The sequence below is a fragment of the Mustela nigripes genome, chromosome 1 (genome assembly GCF_022355385.1).
Source record: "Mustela nigripes isolate SB6536 chromosome 1, MUSNIG.SB6536, whole genome shotgun sequence".
Classification (NCBI taxonomy): domain Eukaryota; kingdom Metazoa; phylum Chordata; class Mammalia; order Carnivora; family Mustelidae; genus Mustela; species Mustela nigripes.
The window spans coordinates 1,664,850-1,684,942 of NC_081557.1; the positions used below are offsets into that span (position 1 = coordinate 1,664,850).

General features: G+C 67.2%; 1 protein-coding gene across 4 annotated transcripts; it reads left to right on the forward strand.

The window, feature by feature from the left end:
- The first annotated feature begins 6,174 nt into the window (after positions 1–6,174).
- Positions 6,175–20,075, forward strand: TSPAN32 (tetraspanin 32). Of its 4 annotated transcripts, XM_059398714.1 has the most exons (9): positions 6,175–6,255; positions 6,644–6,758; positions 7,523–7,620; positions 10,685–10,759; positions 15,545–15,646; positions 16,191–16,277; positions 17,863–17,946; positions 18,241–18,332; positions 18,774–20,075. In XM_059398714.1, the coding sequence occupies exons 1-9, from the start codon at positions 6,181–6,183 to the stop codon at positions 18,931–18,933; spliced, it is 888 nt and encodes a 295-aa protein (XP_059254697.1). In that variant the 5' UTR covers positions 6,175–6,180; the 3' UTR covers positions 18,934–20,075. The 4 variants fall into 4 exon arrangements, with proteins under 4 accessions (XP_059254697.1, XP_059254709.1, XP_059254718.1 ...); XM_059398726.1 differs by lacking the exon at positions 10,685–10,759; XM_059398735.1 differs by lacking the exons at positions 6,175–6,255; positions 6,644–6,758; positions 7,523–7,620 and adding an exon at positions 9,648–10,043.
- The last annotated feature ends 18 nt before the right edge of the window (positions 20,076–20,093 follow it).

Here is a 20,093-nt window from a genome sequence, read left to right on the forward strand (position 1 = left end):
ACCCTTCCCGCCCGCACAGCCGTCCCTCCGCGGTCAGGGAACCGGTGTGGGACCCTGCCGGCTGCCGGGGCTTCGGCTCCTGTTATACTCTGGGGAGCCAGAGAGGCCGCCACAGGGTGGGGTCGGGACCCCCAGCCCCCGTGCGAGGTGGTCCTGGGCTAGAGCTGCGTGGACAGCCCGGCCTGCACCAGCCCCGCCCCGCCGGGTGGGGACAGGGATGTTCGAGGCCTCTGGGAATCAGGGTCGGTTCAGAGCAGGGTCCCGCAGCCCCCGAAGTCTGCAAGCCACCCCCCCCCCGGGGCACAGTCACCCTGGCCGACGCTGCAGGCCCTTTGGGGAAGGCGGGGAGACGGCGACCAGCAGGGCCCTGGGGTCCTCCCTCCAAGCGAGGGGTCGGGGTCCATGAACTGGCTGGAGCCTCGGAGCTGAGCGGGGTGGGGGGCCGTGTGTCTCTGTGGGCGGGGCTCGGGGGGAGGTTTGCTCGCTTGACCCCAAGCTTTTCACGTACTCCTAGCAAGAGCATCTTTATGGCCTGTCCTTCCATTTCAGCTCTAGTGACACGGGGTCTGCGGCTGAGGTCCTGGGCCGCCATCACAGCCCGGCCTCTTGTGACAGCCGCAAGGGCCTTTGGGCTGGGCAGCCCTTGACTTGACAGGTGGGGCGTCTCGACAGGAAGCAGCGTGGCGTCCCCTCCGCCCTCCGCGCAGCTCCCTCCTGGCTTCCCGAATCAGTGCCCACCTCGACTCACTCCTCCTTCATCCGCTGTGACCCAGAGTTGGGCTGAGAGCGCTCGGGCTCCTCCCGACCAGCCGAAACAGTAGCCCTCAGCCCATGCGGTGTAAGCCGCCCAGGGTCGCTGGTCCTGAGGGTGCGACCGGCCTGGGGGTCCCTGTCGTTCCTCCCATCCATGGCTCCGTGTGGCCGGGAAGACACTGCTGAGGGCCTCACCCTCCGGCTCCTCACCCCAAGAGTGACCTTTAGGGGTCACATATCCAACTCAAGACCCATCGCTGGGAACAAGGAAGGCCATTGTGCTTGGCCAAAGCTGGCTAGGGGTCACCTCTGCAGCCACCGGGCCCTATGCCAGCGCTGTGGGATGGGCAGATCCCTGAAGGGGCACCCCAGGCCAGCCGTGCTCCTGCCCACCAAGCTGGCCTCTGGGGTGGGCATTCAGAGTGGGCGCTCAGCTGCCTCCCGACCCCCCGAGGCCTCCACTGCCTCCTGCCTCTTCCCCTATCCCCCCTGCCACCTGGAGGGTCCCCAACATTTTCCAAACTGTGTGTCATGTAGCCAGGTGAAGGCTGGGCAGGGGTCCTGCCCAGGAGGTGACCACGCCCCCCAGTTTTCTCACCGCCACCCCTGCACGCCTAAGCCTCTACCCCCAGGACCTCTGCCTGGCCTGTGCATTCCCCCGCACCCCCTACCCCCTCCACTGTGGGCCTCCCACCCCTCCAGACGGGCCCACGAGACTGTTGGGTCACGTCTGTTGGGTTCACTGGTTTTCCCAGAACCGGCTCAGGGCTGACCGGTACGCAGGAGGTGCATATGGGGTGGACGCGGGTCCGTCGGCCTGGGGCCGCCGCGAGACCACTGCAGGCAGGCCTTCCCCACGCAGGTCCCTTTTTGTGGGTCTGGGGCTGGAAGCCGAAGGTCAGGGCTCCTGCACGCGGTTCCTGGAGAGCCCCCCTTCCCGGTCTGCAGACGGCACCTTCTCACTGTGTCCTGGATGACCGGGGACGCCCTGGACCGCAGCCTCATGCCCTCACTGAACCGCCATCTGGGGCGGGGCCAGGGCTCTGAATCGGGGCAGGGGGCATAGGCTCCGGTGTGTGGGGTGCGGACACTGAGCCCACCCCCCCAAATTCCCCATCTCGTGTCCTCCGACTCCTCACTCAGCTGTCAGCTCTATCCCGGCCCTGGCCCTGCCTCTGGGAGACAGAGCAGCCCGTCCAGGGGACACCCCAGCGTGTGGGGTCTGCTGCCCGAGTGGGGCTGGGCCATGAACAGGTGCTCCCCAGGCCCCGAGGCCTGCGCGCGCCTCCCTGGACAGGCGGGTGTTGGGCATCCTCTTAGCACGGGTTAGAGAAAATCCCAGGAGTGGGCTGGAAATGTTTGTCGGGAAGGGGGGCCTGGGGACCACCAGGGGAGAGGTGAGAGGGTCCTGTTCACACTCCTTGGGGAGGCCTGAGCCCAGGGTGGGGCCCGCTGGCTCCTGCGCCCGCTTCCCCTGCCGACCCAGGGAGGCCCTGGGGGATTTGGACCTCCTCTCACACCCTGTCCCCCCCAGCCCCGTGTCTGCTCCTTCGGTCCCTGGACACCAAGTCCTGGCCCAGCGGCCAGGCAGCCTGGTCAGGGACACCTGGGTGCTATTGGGGCTGTTCAGCGGGAGGGAGACCCCTCCAGAGTCTGACCCTGGCCCTTGGGAGGCAGATGGAGCCCCTCGACCCCTCCCTGGGCCCTATCCCACCCCTTCGAGGTCAGGACAGTCTCTGTTCCAGAGTCTCAGGGGAGATGGAGCCGTTCCCAGAGCCCTGAGCCTGCGTCTGGCTAAGGAGTGTCGGGGCCAGCGTGCACCCTGCAAGCCCGGGGGCCGCTTCTGGGGGAAGCGGGGCTCCTTGGGCTGCGCGGTCTGACGCAGTGCACACGGCTGACCCAGACTTAGCTAGTCAGGACGGAGAGCCTCCAGCCCTGTCCCGGGCTCGGGGAAGCTGCCCCAGGTGCGAACATGTCAGGGCTGCTGGGGAAAATGTCAGATTCGGGGCAAAGGGCAGAGAGAGGGCCACAGGCTGTTCAGGTCCCCAAGTGGCCCCCACAGGGCTCCCGGCACTCAGCCCCACCCAGGGGATCGGCCTAGCTGACAGAGGCCCCCACACAGGGGGCTGGTGAGCTCACGGTGCCCCCGGGGGAACCGAGGCACTGACCTGCCCCTCTCCCTGGGTGAGGAAGGCTACCCTGCCGCCCCCCCCCCCCAGCCTCTGCTGATCTCTGATGGAGGAGCGGGCGCACCCCTCGCAGACCTCCCTCTGAGCGGCTGTCAGGAAGGAGGGGAGAGGCTGCCGCCTCCTGGGCCAGGCAGGGAAGGGTCCGCTACAGGGCCAGCATCCCCTTCCCCGGGCACCTGGGCGAGCTGAGGCCGCAGGCAGGAGGGAGCTGCGAAGCGCTGCGGGGTTAACGGCAGGAGAGGGCGCGGTGGGGGACCGAGGGGATGGACGGTGGGGGCCGGGGGTGCAGAGCCGGCGGGCGGGCGGGCAACCGGAGGGGCCGGGCAGTGCCGGCTCCCCTCTGTGCCGTGAGGCTGGGCTGCTGGACGCAGCCACGTTTCGGGACACAGTGTACTGCAGGAGAGCCGTAGACTTCCAGAAACGTGGCAACGGTAGTACATGGAGTTCGCACTTACCCTGTGCCCAACTAGCCCTTGAGCTGACCTCGGGCATGGGCCCGGGACGTGGCATAGTGAATCAGTGGCTTCTGACCCATTACCGTCCACCGAAGTCCACACGCTGTTCTGAGCATCTCGGGTCTTCCCTAATAGCCTGTTTCTGTCCCAGGTTCCCAGCCAGGGCACCGGGCATTGAGTCCTCATGTCTGTGACAGGTTGTGGTGACCCGGACAGTTCCAAGGGGGACAGGCCAGGCACATTGGACGCCCCTCCGTTGGGGGTTGTCTAGTGTGTGCGTCGCGGTCAGACTGGGCTGTGGGTCTGGGAGGAGGGCTCCAGGGGGAGTGCCCTCCCCGCCGTCGCGTCCGGGCTCGTGCTGCGCCCCCGACTCGTCCCAGGGACACTGGCCTTGCTCACCTGGCTGGGTGCAGGCAGCCACCCATCCCGCGGCCCCAGGAGGGAAGTGGTAGTGAGAGCTGCACCTGAGGGGCGGGTCTGGGGCTCCCCTCCCCGTGGGCGCGTCCCTGCTGTGTCTGGGACTCTCCAAGCCAGCAGGTGTCTTGGCTCTGTCACCTGCTCCTCTACTCCATTGGCTATGAGCCCAGCCGGGGCCCCTGGTTGTCTGTGGGAGAGGGTGGGCCACCGTCCAGCATCGTGTCGCCGCACGGGCTCTCTGGGGACCCCGCTGTGGCCATGGGGAAAACTTGCAGTGAACTCCGGGGACAAACACTTTCAGCGAACCAGTCCATTACTGGATGAGGTCGGGGGGACGAAAGAGAAAGGAGTTTGCTGGCCCGAAAGGAACGTATCACACACGCGAACACATGTGTGCAAGCGCGCACACACACACACACACGCGCGCGCTCGGGCACGTGGAAGCCCCCCATCTTCCGTGGAGAAGAAAACAGGAGGCAGCCCAGACTGGCTGGTGTGGGGCCTGACCCTCAGGACACGGTCTGAGGGGGCAGGCGGGCGTGGGTCCCCCTGGGCCGGCCCCTCCGGAACTGGCCTGCTGCTTTCTGTACCCCGCGGCTCCCATGGGTCAGCGCGGCCCTCGGGAGTGGGTGGCCACCCCAAGCGCCTGGGGAAGGTCGGCATGTGGCTGAAGGCCTGGTAGCAGGGCAGGGCCAGCGCCTTCCCCTCCAGATGCGTGTCCTCTCTTGGGCTGCAGGGGGCTGGAGAGGAACGCCGTGGCTTGGCCGAGGGGGTGCGGGTTCACCGGGGCAAACGTGGGTATGGGGAGAAGGGGCCGCGGTTAGAGGCCCGGGTTTTAGAGGGGCTGGGCTTTGTCTGTTGCCCACGAGGGATGCAGTGCTGCTCTTGGGGGACACGCAAGGCCACGCAGGCACAGTGCCTGGTGCACGGTGCATGCTTGGTGGGGGCGGGACACGATCCCAGGCCCAGCTCAGCTCTGGCTCTGCAAGGTTCCCTCCAGACTCCATGCAGAGACGCCCAGGGGGCTGGCCGCGGGCAGGGTCTCCTCACTGCACCGAAACAGGCTGCCCAGCGCTGTCCTTCTCATCAAAGTTGGAGAAGAGCCACAGTCGTGTGTGGCAGACCCTGGCGAGCAGCTTGCCCCACGGACAGAGGGTCGGGCTGGCCAGCCCTCACAGCCCATGCCCTGTCGTATCCGGGGTCCCCAACTTTTACCCTGGCCACCCCTTGGGTCACACCTGGCCTCCACCTGGACCAGTCCACAGGCACCTGCCATCAGATTCCCCCTTGTGCCCCTGCTTACCCAGGGTGGGGTCTCCTGGGACCGGATGGGGGTCCTGAGGTCACCGGCTTGGACAAGGGGTCCCAGCTGCCCTGGCTCTTGGCAGGGCTGGGATGAGATGGCCAGAGCTGCTGGTTCCTAGAAGGCCAAGGGGTCACCTCGCCTACAGCAATCTGGAGCACTCCCCCTCCCCCTGCTGAGGTCCCCATATCCCAGAGGACCCCACATGAGAAGCATAGGTGACAGAAAGGGAGCGATTGCAGCCCAGAGGCGAGCCCCTGCCCCCCAGCAGCACCTGCCGCCCCAGGGACCACAGCAGGGGTGAGGCAGTCCAAAGCGGCCCAAACTGGACCCGGACAGCAACTTCACTGCGTGTCCTCTCTAGGGCACAGAGACCCACACGTCTGTGTCTACCGCCTGCCCCTTCCTCAGGTTTGCATGGTTTAATTTGACGACAGACTCATGTTTTGACACAGCCTCCCTCGGCGGACCACCCAGGCACATGGCCCCAGGGCTCTGGCCCGCCCTGGTGCCCCTCAGACGGTTCTGCTCCAAATGACCTCTCCCAAAATGTCGCCACAGAACATTTCCGATGGTGCTTCCTAAGATGGTACTCCAGTAGTGACGTTCAGAATCGAGCCTGTCTCCCCAGCTCCTCCAAGGATCAAGCCTTGGGCAGGATTCGGCTTGCCTACTCCTGGGACGAGAGGCTCACCCCCTACCGAGGCCCCTTGGCCTCTACACACCACCTCCTCCCGGGATGGGGATGTGCTCTGGACACACCGAGAGCAAGGTTGCACCCTTCGGGGGGGGGGGGCGCTCATAGCCTCAGAGGTCCTTGTGCCTTGGGTCAGGGCTGGAACCTTGGGGTGGCAGGAGCTGGCCTTGCTGCCCTCGGCCTTCCTGCCCGTCTTCCGTCTTCCGGGGCAGCCAGAGGCTCAGCTCCCGGGTGTGCCGACACAGAGAGATCCGCTTACCTCCGGGGCAGGCAGCTCTGGCTGGGGCCCCCACCCAGCTGGAAACCACAATGGGCGGGGAGGGGCGGGAGAGGAGGGGAGGGGCGGGGAGAGGAGGAGGAGAAGAGATGGCCACCATGGGGCCCTGGAGTCGGGTCAGGGTCGCTAAATGCCAGATGCTGGTCACCAGCTTCTTTGTCTTGGTAACAGGCCGGCCGGGTGGGAGGGGTCTTGGGGGGTGGGGGGCCGTGTCTGTGGACTTCGAGTGCTGTGGTCTCCACACACACACCTGGCCCTGCTGTCCCCACCCTGCCCCAGGGACATGCATCTGGGGCCCCGGCGGTGGACTGCTGGCAGGTGGCTGTTTGGGCAGGATGTCCTGTGGGCCCCACCGGGCAGCAGGAGACGGGGGAGGTGGGTGAACCCGTGTCGGCGGGCACAGGAGGGAGGAGACGAGGCTGAGCCCATCTCAAGCGAGGCCGTGAAGCCAGAGGGAGGTTGGTCGAGGACCCAGCAGACCCGGACCCTGCTCTCCGGGCCTTGTCCTGTGTCCAGCCCTGCCCCCACACTCTGGGTCTGCCCCACCCCCAGCTCCTGGGCTTGTCCGCGGCCACCTTGGCGGCTCTCACCTACTTCGGGGCCCACTTTGCTGTCATCGGCCGCGCATCCTCAGACAAGACCCCCTACGAGGCCATGCACCGCTGGGGTAAGTAAAGTCTAGTAAGGTGCTCCTGCCGGTCAGGGGGCTTCCAGGGCAAAGGCAGCGTGGGAGGCATTCCAGGCTGGGCGGGTGGAGGCCCCCTAGAAGAGCCGGGCTGGGTCAGGCAGTGGAGAGGGGTGGAGAGGGCCACCCTGGCAGCCTTCTGCACTGGGCAGAGCCGGGGGTCTGGGCCCCAGCCCCATCCCATTCTGGGAGCCTGGGGACAAGGGGGAGTGTCAGGTGGCATCCAGATGTCCCTGATATCCTGGAGGGGTTGTTCTGGGACAAAAGGGCCCAGACCCGAATGCACTCTGGGGGCTTGGTCTCAGAGGGCAGCCTTGGGGGAAACTGAGGCCCAGAGAGTCAGGCTGAGTTCCCAGCTGCAGGCTTCTTGACCCTTAGGCCCCGGGTTTTTACCCTGGAGCCTGAATCCTGGTGCAGGAAGCTTGGGTCGCGGTTCTGTCCTGATAAGAACAAGCAGGCCGCACTTGCCTGGTGGTTTCTGAGATAGCCCGGGGTGGGGGGCGGGGCCTCTGCCTCCTTCCCTGCGGCCGCTGAGGATGGCGAGCAGAAGGAGTGGGTGGTGGGCTGCCCAGCCCGGCCTGAGCGGGGCTCCTGGTCTAGTCAGAGCTCCCAGAAGCCCACCCCCAAAATGTATCCTTGGGTTGGATTTCCAGTACAGGCCCTGTGCCCTGGGGACCCCTGTCGGGACACCCCTGGGGACTCCTGTCGGGACACCCCTAACCCTCCTTCTCTCTGTCCCCACCCAGCTTTCTACACCACCAGCAGCCTGGCTGGGCTCCTGGCCCTGGGTGCTGTCCTGGGTGCTGTAGCCACTGTGAGAGAGGCCGGGGGCCTCATGGCCGGGGTGAGTGCTCCCTGCCCCCAGTCCCCCAGGCTCTGGGATGCGCTCAGGAGCAGGCAGGGGGAGAGCCCAGGGAGCCTGCCCCTCCCACGGCGTCCTGACAGGCCTGAAGGATGTGTGCCAGCCGGGGTCCAACCTGCCCCAACCAGGGCCCCTCGGCCAGGCCCTGCTTTACCCCATCATCCGGGGGTCGGGTGGCGAGAAAGGCGGCACAGGCCCTCCCAGGCCTGGGGGGCCATTGCCCAAGGCCCAGGCAGCGTCTGGTTCTGTTATGCAGGCCAGGTCTCCTGTAGGTTTGGGCTCGTGCACTGCCCCGGGGGGCCCACCTGAGCCCACCCCGCTCCTTTGCAGCCGGAGAGAGGCTCGTGTCCCCCCACAGGGGCCCCTGCCCCCCCCTTCCCCCCCCCCCCCCCCGGCCCCCCCCGCGCCCCCCCCCCCCCCCCCCCCCCCCCCCCCAGGGCCGGTCTGTCTTGCCCACTCTGGGCACAGGCCCTCCTCCCCCACTGGAACCTGGACTCCCTGGTTCCCCACTGCCCCAGGCACCTGCTTTCCCGGCCTGGCACCTTCCAGGGCTCCTCGCAGGTTCGGGACAGAGTCCCATTGAGGGAGGCAGGCCGGGTCCAGGGACCCAGAGGGCTCCCACAGGACCAGCCAGGAGGGCCCTCAGCATCGCACGGGATCGAAAGTGAACACAGAGTTTACCCAGGAGCGTGAGTGGGACAGAGAGCCCCAGGCGGAGCGTCTGGGAGACTCGGAAAGGATAAGAGGGGGGTGTCTCCCTCGCTCGAGGCTGGGGGTTTACAGTGGAAAAGAGTCCAGGGTACGTGTTCCTTCAGGAAGCCGGGCAAGGGTGCGCTGGAAGGCGAGCTACAGGCGGACATCGGGAGATGGTCCACAAATCGCCCACGGCGGTGTGAGCCGATGCCGGCGTCGGCCGGTATCGTCTGGGGCCCGGGCGGCAGTGGAGATCTGAGGTTCCCGCCTCCCCGGGAGTGGGACCGCAGCTTCTCTGGTTTGCACGGGGAATCGGAGAGCTCGGGGAGAGGGAGGCTCTCTGAACCCCAGTCCCGCCAGCTTCCTGGCCTCACGGTCTCCCTGCAGCTCCACAGGGCCCCCCCGGCCTCCCTCGGCCCCTTCCGGCCACCAGACCCCCACTCTCGGCCTCCAGCCCTCTGCTCCTGCTGACTCTCCCCAACCCTGTGAGGGGCTCACAGACCAACAAGCCCCTGAGCCAGGCCCACAGGCAGCCTTCTGGGCCCCCAGGGCGGCAGCCTGTGTCAGCAAATGTCTGTGGACGTGTCCCCATCTGCAGGAGCGGGGGCACAGTCACCTCCCAAAACTGTAGCCCGGGGCAGCCAGCCGGGAGTGGGCTCAGGGAGCAGCGTGGGACCAGGCAGCTCCAGCCCTGACCAGGCCCCCGCTGGCTCTCGGGCAGGCTCCGAGACTGGCCGTGGCGGCCTGCCCGTGGCCAGGAGTCAGAGAGGGCAGGAGACCCAGCGGGAGCTGGTGGGAGAGGCAGACTGTCCCCCTAGAGCAGAGCCCTAAGGTCTGCCTGAGGGGCACAGAGCCAGAGGACGAGGCTGTCTCAGGGCAGGTCCAGCCTGGAGAGGCCCGTGCTGGGATGCCAGCATGGCCACCAGGGGACGCCATGGTGCTGGGTCACAGTGCTGGGTCACAGCCCTGTGCTCCCCAGGGCGGAAGGCGCCCCAGTTGCCGGTTGCCCTGTCCTGCCCCCACCAGCTCCTGCCTGCTTTTCCCCACCCAGATGCTCAAGGGGGCCGCCCTGCCGCCCTGGTCGGTGGGTAGGGCTCAGGAGCGTTGGGGATCTCGCTTCCGCACGCCCAGCCCCCCCCGCCGGAGGGCCTGCGGACCGCTCTGGGCAGGAGCCACCTGCTGCTCCCAGACCCTGCCCCAGACCCGGGACCCAAGGACCCCCAGGGGCCCGCCCACGCGTGTGCATCTCTGCGGGCCTGTGGTGCCGGCCCGTCTGTGTATCCGCACACACGTAGAGGCACACACAGAAGGACCATCAAGCAGGGAGACGCTTCCCGACCTGCCGGGCACCTGGCTGCTGTCCCCCATCGGCCCTGCCTGCCCCCACCCCCTCCGGCCTTGCACAGGCCTCCAGAGCCGGAAATGAACCAGCTCACCGCTGGCTGCTGGAGCACGGCTGGCAGGGGCGGCTGATTTATTGACGTATTTTATTTACAAGGAGCAAGGAAATGCGGGGCTGGGCCCAGCTGCCCCCAGCGGGCCTGCACAGCGGCACGGGCCCTGGGGACACGAAGGAGACCTGGCCCAAGGCCCCCTCTGCAGGCGGGCAGGCGGAGGCGGGGAGGGAACTCGCTCTCCCCTGGGAAATGAAAGGATTTCTGGAAAAGGCTGGTCCCCTGAGCTGGCTCAGGGCCTCCAGCCTGGAGGCAGTGGTGAGCGATGATTTCCAGATGGAGAAGGAGGCCCTCGGCCAGGCAGGGGGGAGGAGGAGAGGGAAGAGGGAGGAAGAGGAGGAGGGGGAGGAGGAGGAGGGGCAGGGAGGATCCTGGACGCGAGGCCCGCAGGGACCCAGGCTGGAGGGAGAGGAAAGGGTGAGGGCTGCCCATCCCTGAGCAGAGCCGGAGTCCCGGAGCCGGCATGGCGTCTGGGGGCCCGGTAGAGGCGGCCCCCTCTTTCCCGGCAGCGGGTGGTGCAGCGCTGCCCAGCTGTGTCCGCGCACAGGTCTGTCTGCAGGCACCTCTCCACTCCACCGGTCATCGATTCTGCTGGGTGTCCCTCTTCGGGAGGAGGCCCCTGGGTGGGGAGAACCAAGCCCCAGGCTGCCCCGGGCTGCGGACCAGCCGGGAAGGGGTGCTGTGTCGGCCCAACCCGTGACACGCGGCCCCGGGCAGCCAGCGGTGCTCCCACAAAGCCAGCGCAGTGAGAAGGAGGTGACATGGGCCCTCCGGGCGCTGAGGCTGTGTGGCCAGCAGCCCAGTGAGCTGCCCAGAGCCCCAGGAGGAGACCCAGCAGGAGACCGCCTGCAGGTGGCCTGCCAGGCCGCACACCGTGACCCACGCCTCCTCTGTCCCAGGGCTTCCTGTGTTTTGCCCTGGTGTTCGGTGCCCTGGCACAGGTGGTCTTCTGGGGATTCCACAACCCCACCCAGGTGAGCGCCCGGCCCCGCCCCCATCCCACAGCGGAGGGGCCCGTGAGGGAGGGGTACGTGAGCCGGGAGAGTCACCCCTCTCCCCGGGAGAGACCATTCTGGGGGGATGTCCCTGCCTGAAGGGGGGGCACAGAGACCTGAGGCCCAGGCCTCTTTGGGGCTGGGGCAGGAGGTCGCAGGGAAGCGGGAGCAGGGGCAGGCCTCCGACCCCCGCACCCGCAGCCCCTCAGCCCTGCCCTCTGCCTGGTCCTGGGAGGGGCCGGGAGTTGGAAAGGGGATGAAGGGCCAGAGGAGGAGGGTCCCGGCCGACATCAGGGATTGACTAGAGGGGTCAGTGCTCCGGGAACTGGCCCAGAAGGGACAGCCCTCCCGACTGGGCCTTGTCAGAGTCTGGTCCCCAGGAGGACAGCCACCCTTTGGGCCTGGAGCAGGGGCAGCCCAGCGGGGGTGGGGGGCTGGCTGATCTCCCAGCCCCATCCCCATTGTGGGCTCTTCCCAGGGCTTCTGTGTTGGTGGTGACTGGGGTGGTGAACCCGTGGTCATGGTGGGTGTGGACCCCCCGCTGGAGGTGGTGCGTTCCTTCATCCATCCGTCCGTCCGTCCGTGCCTCCATCCATCCGCTCAGGTGGACCCATCCGTTCTCTGGGCACTGCCTGGCTCAGCAGGCTGTCGATGGACTCGGTGTGAGAGGGCCCTTGTCCCAGTCTGGGGGGCTGGGGGAGGCGCCAGCTCTGGGCTAACTCAGTCGCAAGGACCACAGCCCCCAGAGCCTGTAGATGAGCGGCCGCGAAGCCTGCAGGCCCGGGCGGGGACCCTAGCATGGCCCTCCAGAAGTTCTGTCTGAATTCAGGGCCCCGAGGGGAGGCTGAGAGCCTGCCTGGGGGGTGGGCTGGCCAGTGCGTGTGTGGAGCCGGACCCTTCCCAGACCCAGGCTGGGGGTCAAAGCCAGGCCCCTTGTCTGGGCAGAGGAAGTGGGGACCCAAGAGGTTCAGAGAGGGGGGTCCTGGCAGGATGGCAAGTAGGGGCCCGCCCCTAGCCCAGCTTCTCCCCTGGCTGGGGCCAAAGGGACAAGGGACAGGCCTTCCCCCAGTCCCCAGCCGTGGACAAGGTGCCGTGAGAGCCCAGACCCAGGCGAGCCCCCCGGGGTGAGCTGAGAGGCCACAGGGCCTGCAGGTGGGACCACAGAGAGGGGCAGGAGTGCTCCGCTGCTGGACCCTGTCTGCCCTGACTCTCCGCGGTCCCTCACTGGGTCTCAGTTTCTCCATGTGCTCCACAAGGACCAGCCCAAGAAAACAAGGCCCGTCTGCCTGAGACGTGTCCAGCGTCGGGCAAAACACTGTGCGCGTAGCAGGTGACAAGCATGATTCCTCACGTGTGTGTCTCAGTCCCCAGCGGCCCCAGCCTCTCTGCTGCCTGTCACCCCCGCCCCCCACCACCAAATGAGGGGCCTACAGGAGCAGAGGCTTGCAGAGCGCAGCTGGGCCGGGACACCGGGCCCGGGTCATCCCGTGTGCTTCTAGCTGTGTGATTACCCTCTCCGGTCCCGGCTGCCTGTGCCACCCCTACCCCCACCCAGAGGTGGGCCTCGCTTCTCCCTGTCCGTGCTCTTGGGCGTCCACGAGGCTGAGTGACCAGGCTGAGCATGGCAGTCGTGCCCTTGTTCTGCAGAAGCGGTTCTAGTCTCAGGGGGCGGGGGGCCCCGTCTCGCTGGCGGAACCAGGCCAGGAGGACCCAGGAGGTCCAGGAGGATCCAGCCCACCCTCCAGGTCCCTGAGTCAATGCCTCTTCTCCCGTCCCTGCCCAAGGATTTCCCCCGACGGCCCCCCCACCCTGGCATTTGGGGTCACCCCCCCATGACATTTCCTCCGGCTGCGAGGCTCTCGGACGGGGTTGGTGTCCCCACACGATGTCGGACGGGGTTGGTGTCCCCACACGATGGCCAGGGCCCTCAGTGGGGCTGGCGAGCAGCTCACCCAAGGAGAGCCGGGTGGGCGGGAATTTCCGGCTCCTTTTTCCCATTCACTGCTCTGACCCATTCCAGGTCTGGGGACAGTGTGCGTGGGCCCGGTCAGGACGGCTGCCAGGGCGCCCTGGGGCCTCCCGTGGCTCTCCTGGGACGGCTACAGCCCATCGTCTCTTCCCTGACACACTGTGTCTATAGCTGGAGGCCCGGATCCGGGGTCCTGCCGGGGAGGTGCTGTGCAGTGGCTCCCCTCCTCTGAGAAGGGGAGGGGAGGAAGCCAGACAGCTCCCAGCGGGGCCTCTCTGTCCCAGCCGCCTGCCACCATCCCCCACAATATCATCCTGATCTGGGCCAGGCTCCGACTGGCCCGCAGGAGTCCGTTCTTGGGCTTTTGCCTGACCCCAGATGGGTGGGGGCTGAGCCTCCTTCCGGGTCCAAGGCCTGGGGGGCCCCCAACTGCCTCCCAGTAGGTCTGTGTGCATTTCCAGGCCCCTGTGGGCACAGAAGCGACCAGGGCACAGGAGATTTGGCTGCTCTGACTGGGCTCAGCCTCCCCAGCCGGTACCCTCATGTGACCAGCTGCCTTCCCAGACTCAGTTTCCACCCCGGGGGAGGGGGCGCGGAGACAGAGTGCATGGGAAGGGCTCACTGGGAGTATGTCGGGGGGTCCCAGCTGGCTTGAGGGGTTGCCGTCCACTCCGGGCCTCCCCGGGGACCCTGAGCCTGGGGACCCTCCCAGCCCAGATACGTCCCAACCCCAGACTCCTGGGTTCCCCAGGGTCCTGCTGGCGGCATGCTGACCAGAGAGAGCCCAGAGCCCAGCCTGTTCACCCCCGCTGTCCCCTACATCTCTCTGAACAACCCCCAAGGCACCCTGAAACACGGGGTGCCGACCGAGGCCTGGGGCGTCCCCACAGACGGGAGGGCGGGGAATGGAGTCAGAAGGGAACCGGCCACGTCCTTCCGTGGCCTCAAGCCAGGCTGCAGGCCCCGGGGGGCAGGGAGGGGGTGCCCCACCCCTCACGGTGTTTCCCAGCTCCCACTCTCCAAACCTTGTTGCTCCAAATCCATCCTAGGGGGCACCCCTGGAGGTCTGGAAGTCACACTTAAGGAGGGGGACCCTGGCAAGAGACTCAGCGGTGGCAGGGCCTGGTGGCCTCTGAGCGAACCCGGTCCACCCCAGTTTTCTCCTGGGGAAGCAGGAACTCGGGCTCCTAGAGCACCCCCAAGGCAGTCCTGGGGGATAGATGCCTCGGCCTGTGGGAAGAGTTCAGCCTGGCCCCCACTACCAGGTCGGGGGGTCTTGGGTGAGGGACGCAGCTTTGCAGGATTTGCATCTCTGCCTGCAGCGGGGCTCATGTCCCCGGCTTCTGGGGTGGTGGGTATAGACCCCAGCTCAGCACTTTGTTCCTACACCAACGTTACAATGTTGCGAGCTGGCCCCAGGGCACCCGGCTACTCCCAGGACCCTGGGGCGGGGGGTGGAACCAGGAGGTCGGTCTGAGCTGTCACCCTTGTCTCAGCCACTTGTCCCCTGACCCCAGGCCCACCGACCCCAGGTCCACCGACCCCCGGCCCACTCTATTCAGCCCCCAGCCTCCCCTGACACAGAGGTTTCGTGGTCTCGGCTTCATTTCAAACTTGAGTGGCCACTAGCCTGACGCCCGCCCTCCAGCCCAGAGCACTTCCCACCTCCCAGCGGGTTGGTCGGACGCCAGCTGACCCAGTTTGGGATGACTTGCAGTGCAACGTCTCAACAGGAGGGTCGCTTAGTGCCAAGAGTGGCGCGGGGGTTGGGAAGCAAGTTCCTCTGGTTCCTGTGGAGGCACGGGGGCCCTGGAGCGGCTGCCTCCACGGCCCACCTACCCCGGCCCCCAGGCTGCCAGCAGGATGGCCACCCCTTCCGGGGAGCGCCTGAGTGGCCAGAGCAGCCATGGGCATCGGTTCACCCCCAGCCCTTGAGGGCAGCCCTGAGCAGCCAGCATTGTGTCCCAGGTGGGAAAAGGGGAAGGGAGTGAGTGCTCAGGGTCTCCGAGAGGAGCAGGGGGCATCGGAGGGCCGGGGTGGGCAGTGCGCAAAGAAGCCTGGCCTATGCCAGGAGACTGCTGAGGCCAGAGCAGTTAGGGTGGGCACTTGGCAAGGGTGGGCGTTTGGGTTCACGGGGAGCAGTGTGGGCACAGGCAGAAGGAGGTGCTGAGGAGGGGGCGGCGGCACGGTCTGGGGGATGCCGGGACGCAGAGTTAAGGCAGAGCCGGGCCAGGCCCCCTGTCAATCCCTTCCTTCCCCATTACCTGCCTCGTCTGCCCCCAGCTGGCCCCGCATGCCCGTGGCTTCTTTGGTCCAAGGCCCTCGCCCGGGGTTTTGGGGAGCACCGGTGGCTCTAGGGAGAGACCCGGACCATCACCGGGGAGCTGAGCGGCTGGCAGGAAGCTCCTCCAGGCTTCTCTGCCCAGGCCGGCTGTCGCCTTCCCTGTCCCACCACCCAGATGGACCGACGTTGGAGGGACCCTTCCCTCGGTCAGGCCCTCCACGCCCTGGAAGACCAGAGCTGGAGGCGGGCCGCAGGGCTCGGGGGTCTGGAACCCGGTCCCAGCCTGGGAAGGGGGCAGTGGTGGTCACTCTTGTTGGGAGGGGTCCCCACAGCAGAAGTCTGGGGACCGGCCTCCCCAGTGACCCAGGCTCTGCCCTCGGGGGGCTCCGCCTGGTGCAAGAAGGAAGGGGCTGTTAGGACGGCTCACGGGGACCAGCCCCACCCCGGGGAGCCGCGTCTCTAGGGAGGGGCTTCACCCACACGGGGTCTTCCCGCGGTGCTCTCGGTGCAGGTGGAGGACGCGGTGCTGGACGTCTACGACCTGGCGTATGAGTGGGCGGCGCGGAACTTGTCCGGAGCCCCACGGCAGCAGCTGGTGGCCATTCAGGACACGGTGAGCATGGAGGGTGCTGTCACCCCACCCCCAGAGTCAGCTGACCGGGGGCCAGACGCCGAGCCGGGGTCCCGGGACACAGGGCACCGACGCCCTCTCGGCAGCAGGGAGAGGGAGAAAGACCTCTTGTCTTCTCCCTGTGACCCGGGCCGGGCTGGCTGCCTCATCTGGGGGCCAAAGCAACATGGAAATGTTTCTCGTCCAAAACTGCTGAAGAACATCAGGTTGGTGATGGCACAGTGTGAATTGAAGCAAGGCCCCGTGGCCACCGGGCCGCAGCCTGGGAGGCAGGGTCCGCAGGTGCGCCATCCGCGGGGCGGGGACTGGGCTGACAGCCTGCAGGGGGCAGTTCGGGGGAAGCCTGGGGGCTAGGAGGGCTGGGCTGCCCGGTGCCTGCCGTACCTCCCCTCAGGCAGCCTGCGGCCCGACCTCTGGGGGCAGCTCTGCGGGGGCACCCCTCGCTGGGGCCGTCCAGCGCTGTCCGCTGTCCGCTGTCCCCGTCGGCGGCTCCGCCCACAGCCCCGACCCTCCCCGCATTTTGCAGTTCCTGTGCTGCGGCAAGAGCTCCCCTTTCGGCCTCCTGGGGGACGTGGAGGCCAGTCTGTGCCGGGGACAGCAGGCAGCCAGACAGGTGAGGAGAGGCCCAGGCCCTGCGCTCTTCCTCCCTAGGCCTCCCCCGGGCCGTGCCGCCCGCTGCAGGGCTCCCGGGCTCCCTTCGCTCCCTCGGCCCCTCACTCATCTCCGGCCTGGGGCTCCCCGAGGCCAGGCCTGCCTTCGGAAGCCTCCAGAAGCACAGGGGAAGGCGGAAGACAGACACTGGTCTGGAGGGGGCTGGTCCAGAAGGAGCCAGAAGGACATTCCAGTGCGGGGACAGGGAGGGTCGGTGGCAGGCAGAGGCAGGGAAGGCCCTTCTTCCCCAGGGCCCAGAGAGGGGCCCGGCACCTCCCCCGGCCACCTCCCTCCCGGGCTCCCCTCCCCCGCGGTCCACTGTCCGGGAAACAAACCCACCCCTATCTCTGGGCGAGAGGCTCCTGGCCGTCCTCCAACATCAAGACAGGAGGATACAAATGGCTCCTGGCCCAGCGAGGGAGGGAGCGCACCCAGCACCACTGGCCCCAGAAGGGAGGCGTGTGGGGAGGGGTGCGGCAGGGAGGGCCCAGCACGCCGGGAAGGGGCCTGAGAGCACATTCGTCCCGGGGGAGGCCTCGGGTGCCCATCTGCAAAGCGGCTGAGGGACTGCTCTGTGGCCTTCCAGAACGGTGGGGTCCCCGCTGTAAAGGCCACAGAGGGTGGGCATCGGCGCTGGAGCCTCCTGGGACGGGCCTGGGTGGGGCAAGGATGTGTCCTCGGCGGCGGCCAGGCCCCCGGGCTGCCCCGCTCCACGGAGAGGAGGGGCTGACCAGGGCCCGTTATCTCACGGGGCAGCCGGGTCAGGCTGCAGGAGCTGCCAGCTGCCCCTGGGGGCCAGAGGTCCCAACCTCCAGGCCAACTGGTCAGTCCCATGACCCAGGTATGAGCAGGGCCGGGACTCCCGCTGGGGCAGAGGCCCAGGTGGCAGTAAGGTGGCTGGAGGGCCCAGTCCCTGTGCAGTGATGGGTGGACAGACAGCAGCCCGGACAGATGCCAAGTGAGCCTTCTGTCCCTCCCCATCCCAGTCTTAAGAAGAGCATCCCCCGAACATCCCAGGGGGCCTGCCCCAAATGCCAACACCTTCCCCCAATTCACCACGCCGCCATCCGAGCAGTTCAGAGATGGGCCGTCACCTCCCTGTCCCTGGAGAGAGAGTCCCTGTGGAGGCCAGCCCTGGGGAGGCATGGGAGCCCAGGATGGAGCAGGAGGCTAGGAGAGCCCAGGACCCCACGCCCCTCCCCCAGCTCTTTCTCTGCCCTCCACTCACCCTGGGCCAGGGAGTGAGGGAGCCCCAGCCTGCCCAGGGGAGCCAGACCCGTGCCCCAGCCCAGGCGGCTCGCGGATGCCTAAGAAAGGCACATGCTGGGCCCTGGGGCAACAACCTTCCGTTGTCCCCTGGAAGCCAGTCCCTCCCGTGGGTTTTCGCTATGTGTGATGTCCTCCCCAGAGCTCTGGGGGGTGGAGCGCATCACCCCAGCACTTGGCCCCAGGTGGGCACTAGAGGTCCACGCCTTGGCGGAGGCCCCTGACCCTGGGTGGGGAGGGGACAGGCAGGACCGGTGTCACGGGAGCCTCCCTTGGCTCAGGACTGCCTGCAGGAGATCAGGAGCTTCCTGACGATGCACAGAAACGTCGCCTGCGCCCTGACCGGCACCGGCCTCGCCCTCACGGTACGCATGCCCTCCCCCAGGGCCCCTTCCCCACCCCCCACCCCTCCACCCACGGATGCCCCACCCCAACACAAGGCCAGGGTCTTCGGCCTCGGGGAACTGCAGGGCTCACTGTGCACTGGGAGCCAAAGGGAGGCTGCAGAGCCCAGAGAGGCGTCTGGGAGGAGACCGCGCCTTCCTCGCTGCCTTCCCCAGACCACTGAGAACCCTGCAGAGCCCAGGGCCTTCCTCGGGGGGCAGGGCACCCCTCCCCTGGGGCCGCTGGGGCCAGAGCTGACACCCCCTCCCTCCCAGGTGTACGCGATGCTGCTCAGCTCCTTTCTCTGGTTCGCCATTCGCTCCGGCGGCGGCTTGGATCGCAAGTGCAAATACACCCTGAGCCAGAGGTAGCCCTGCCTGGCACCCCAGCCGCCTACCCCCCAAGGGGCAGAGGCCGGCAGCAGGTGGAGCGGGCCGGGTGCCCAGACTGGCTCCCTGGCCACAGAGCCCTGCCCCGTCCCACGCCTCCAACGGTGCTGCCTGCCCCCAGCCACTGGGACCCCTGGACCGAGAGCCCAGGCTGATTCTCTAGGGCAGGTGCTTTGGGGGTGGCTGCCCACACAGAGGGAGGGGGCGGCTGGAGAGTTGAATGCACGCCTGCAACCCCACAGCCCCTTCTCTTCACCCCACTCCCCACCAAGACCCGACCTCACAAATGCTCTCCAGGGAGGACTCAGACCGGGACCCCCAGCCCCTCTGCCCTGGCCTTCCAGGTCCCTCCCTGCCCAGCCATCTGGCCTGGCCCCAGTGCATTCTAGAACCTTCTCACAGTCCCGTCTGCTTCCTAGAGTGCCCGGCTGCCAGGCCGCAGAGCCCAGCTTCTTCAGACACTCCCAGGACAGCCCCCAGCTACAGCCCCCGACTGAAGCAGATGTTGTCCACGGCTGCCCGGGTGCAAGAGGACCCTCGGGGGCCCTCAGCTGCTCCAGGATGACTGGCACCCTTTGAACCGACTGTCCCGCCACCTGTGGGCCCACAGAGCCTCTGTCGGCCCAGACGTGAGCCTTACAAGGACGTTGTGAGGTGTTTTCTGCCACATGGCAGAGGGACGGGGGTGGAGGCGGGAGGAGGCCAGCCCAGAGAGCAGGCTCTGTTTCAGTGGACGGAGGGATCAGGGTCCCTTACAGACCCTGTGGGGACAGGCTCGGAAGTGGTCAGAACAGAGAAGCCACAGGGCAGGCAGGAACGGACCCTCTGCTGGGTCTCACAAGGTCAGAGCCCAGGGCTGGGCCGGGCAGGGCTCCCCGCACGCTGCAGTCTCCGGGGAGCACACCGTCCAGGCTCAGCCGGGCTTTTGGCAGAACACAGGTCCATGCAGCTGTGGGACCGAGGGCCCCCTACCTCACGGCCGTCAGCAGGGATGGCCCTCTGCTCCGCAAGACCACGTCCTTTGTACGAGAGGCTTCATCTCCCAGGCATCGAGGGCACCCCAGTCCTCAAGCTGAGAACTTCCGACCTCCCTGTCCCTCCAGCGATGGGGGGGCCATTCTGCTTTCAGGGGTCCCTGTGGCTACATGAGGTCCATGGGGAGCCCCACCTCCAGGGCAGAAATCTCACACTTTCAGGGACACCGTGATCACAGGTGCCGGGGCTTGAGGGGAGACACCTGGTGTGAGTGTGGGAGGGCGCTGTGGACACTCCCGCTTCCCCGGACCCCTGAACCCCCTCTCTAAGTGCCCTGTCCTCAAGGCTGTGCACCCTCCACTAAGAATCCCAAGCCCCCAGCAGGACCAACGAAGGGGGGGTTCCCCCCAAAACAGAAGAACCGTTCTGTGACAAGCAGCCAAAAAAGTGACTAAGTGACAAGTACCTACCCCGGTCCTCCCCTTGTGTTTCCGATCAGAGGCACACACACATGCACGCACACGCACACACGCAAAAGTTAGCACGTTCCCGGCTAATGGAGCAAGCTGCAGACCTTGTCCCCCCACGGGGACACCCGCGTCTCATGGGTCCTACGTTGCGGGGGACGGTCCATCCCTGGCCATGCGCACTCTGCTCTGGTCCCGTTCTGCTCAGCCTGCCTTCTACAGCAGAATATGTTTTACCAACAACAACCAGCGAACCTGGCCTCCTTTACAGGGCAGCGGTCTTCGCACGGCAGCGGT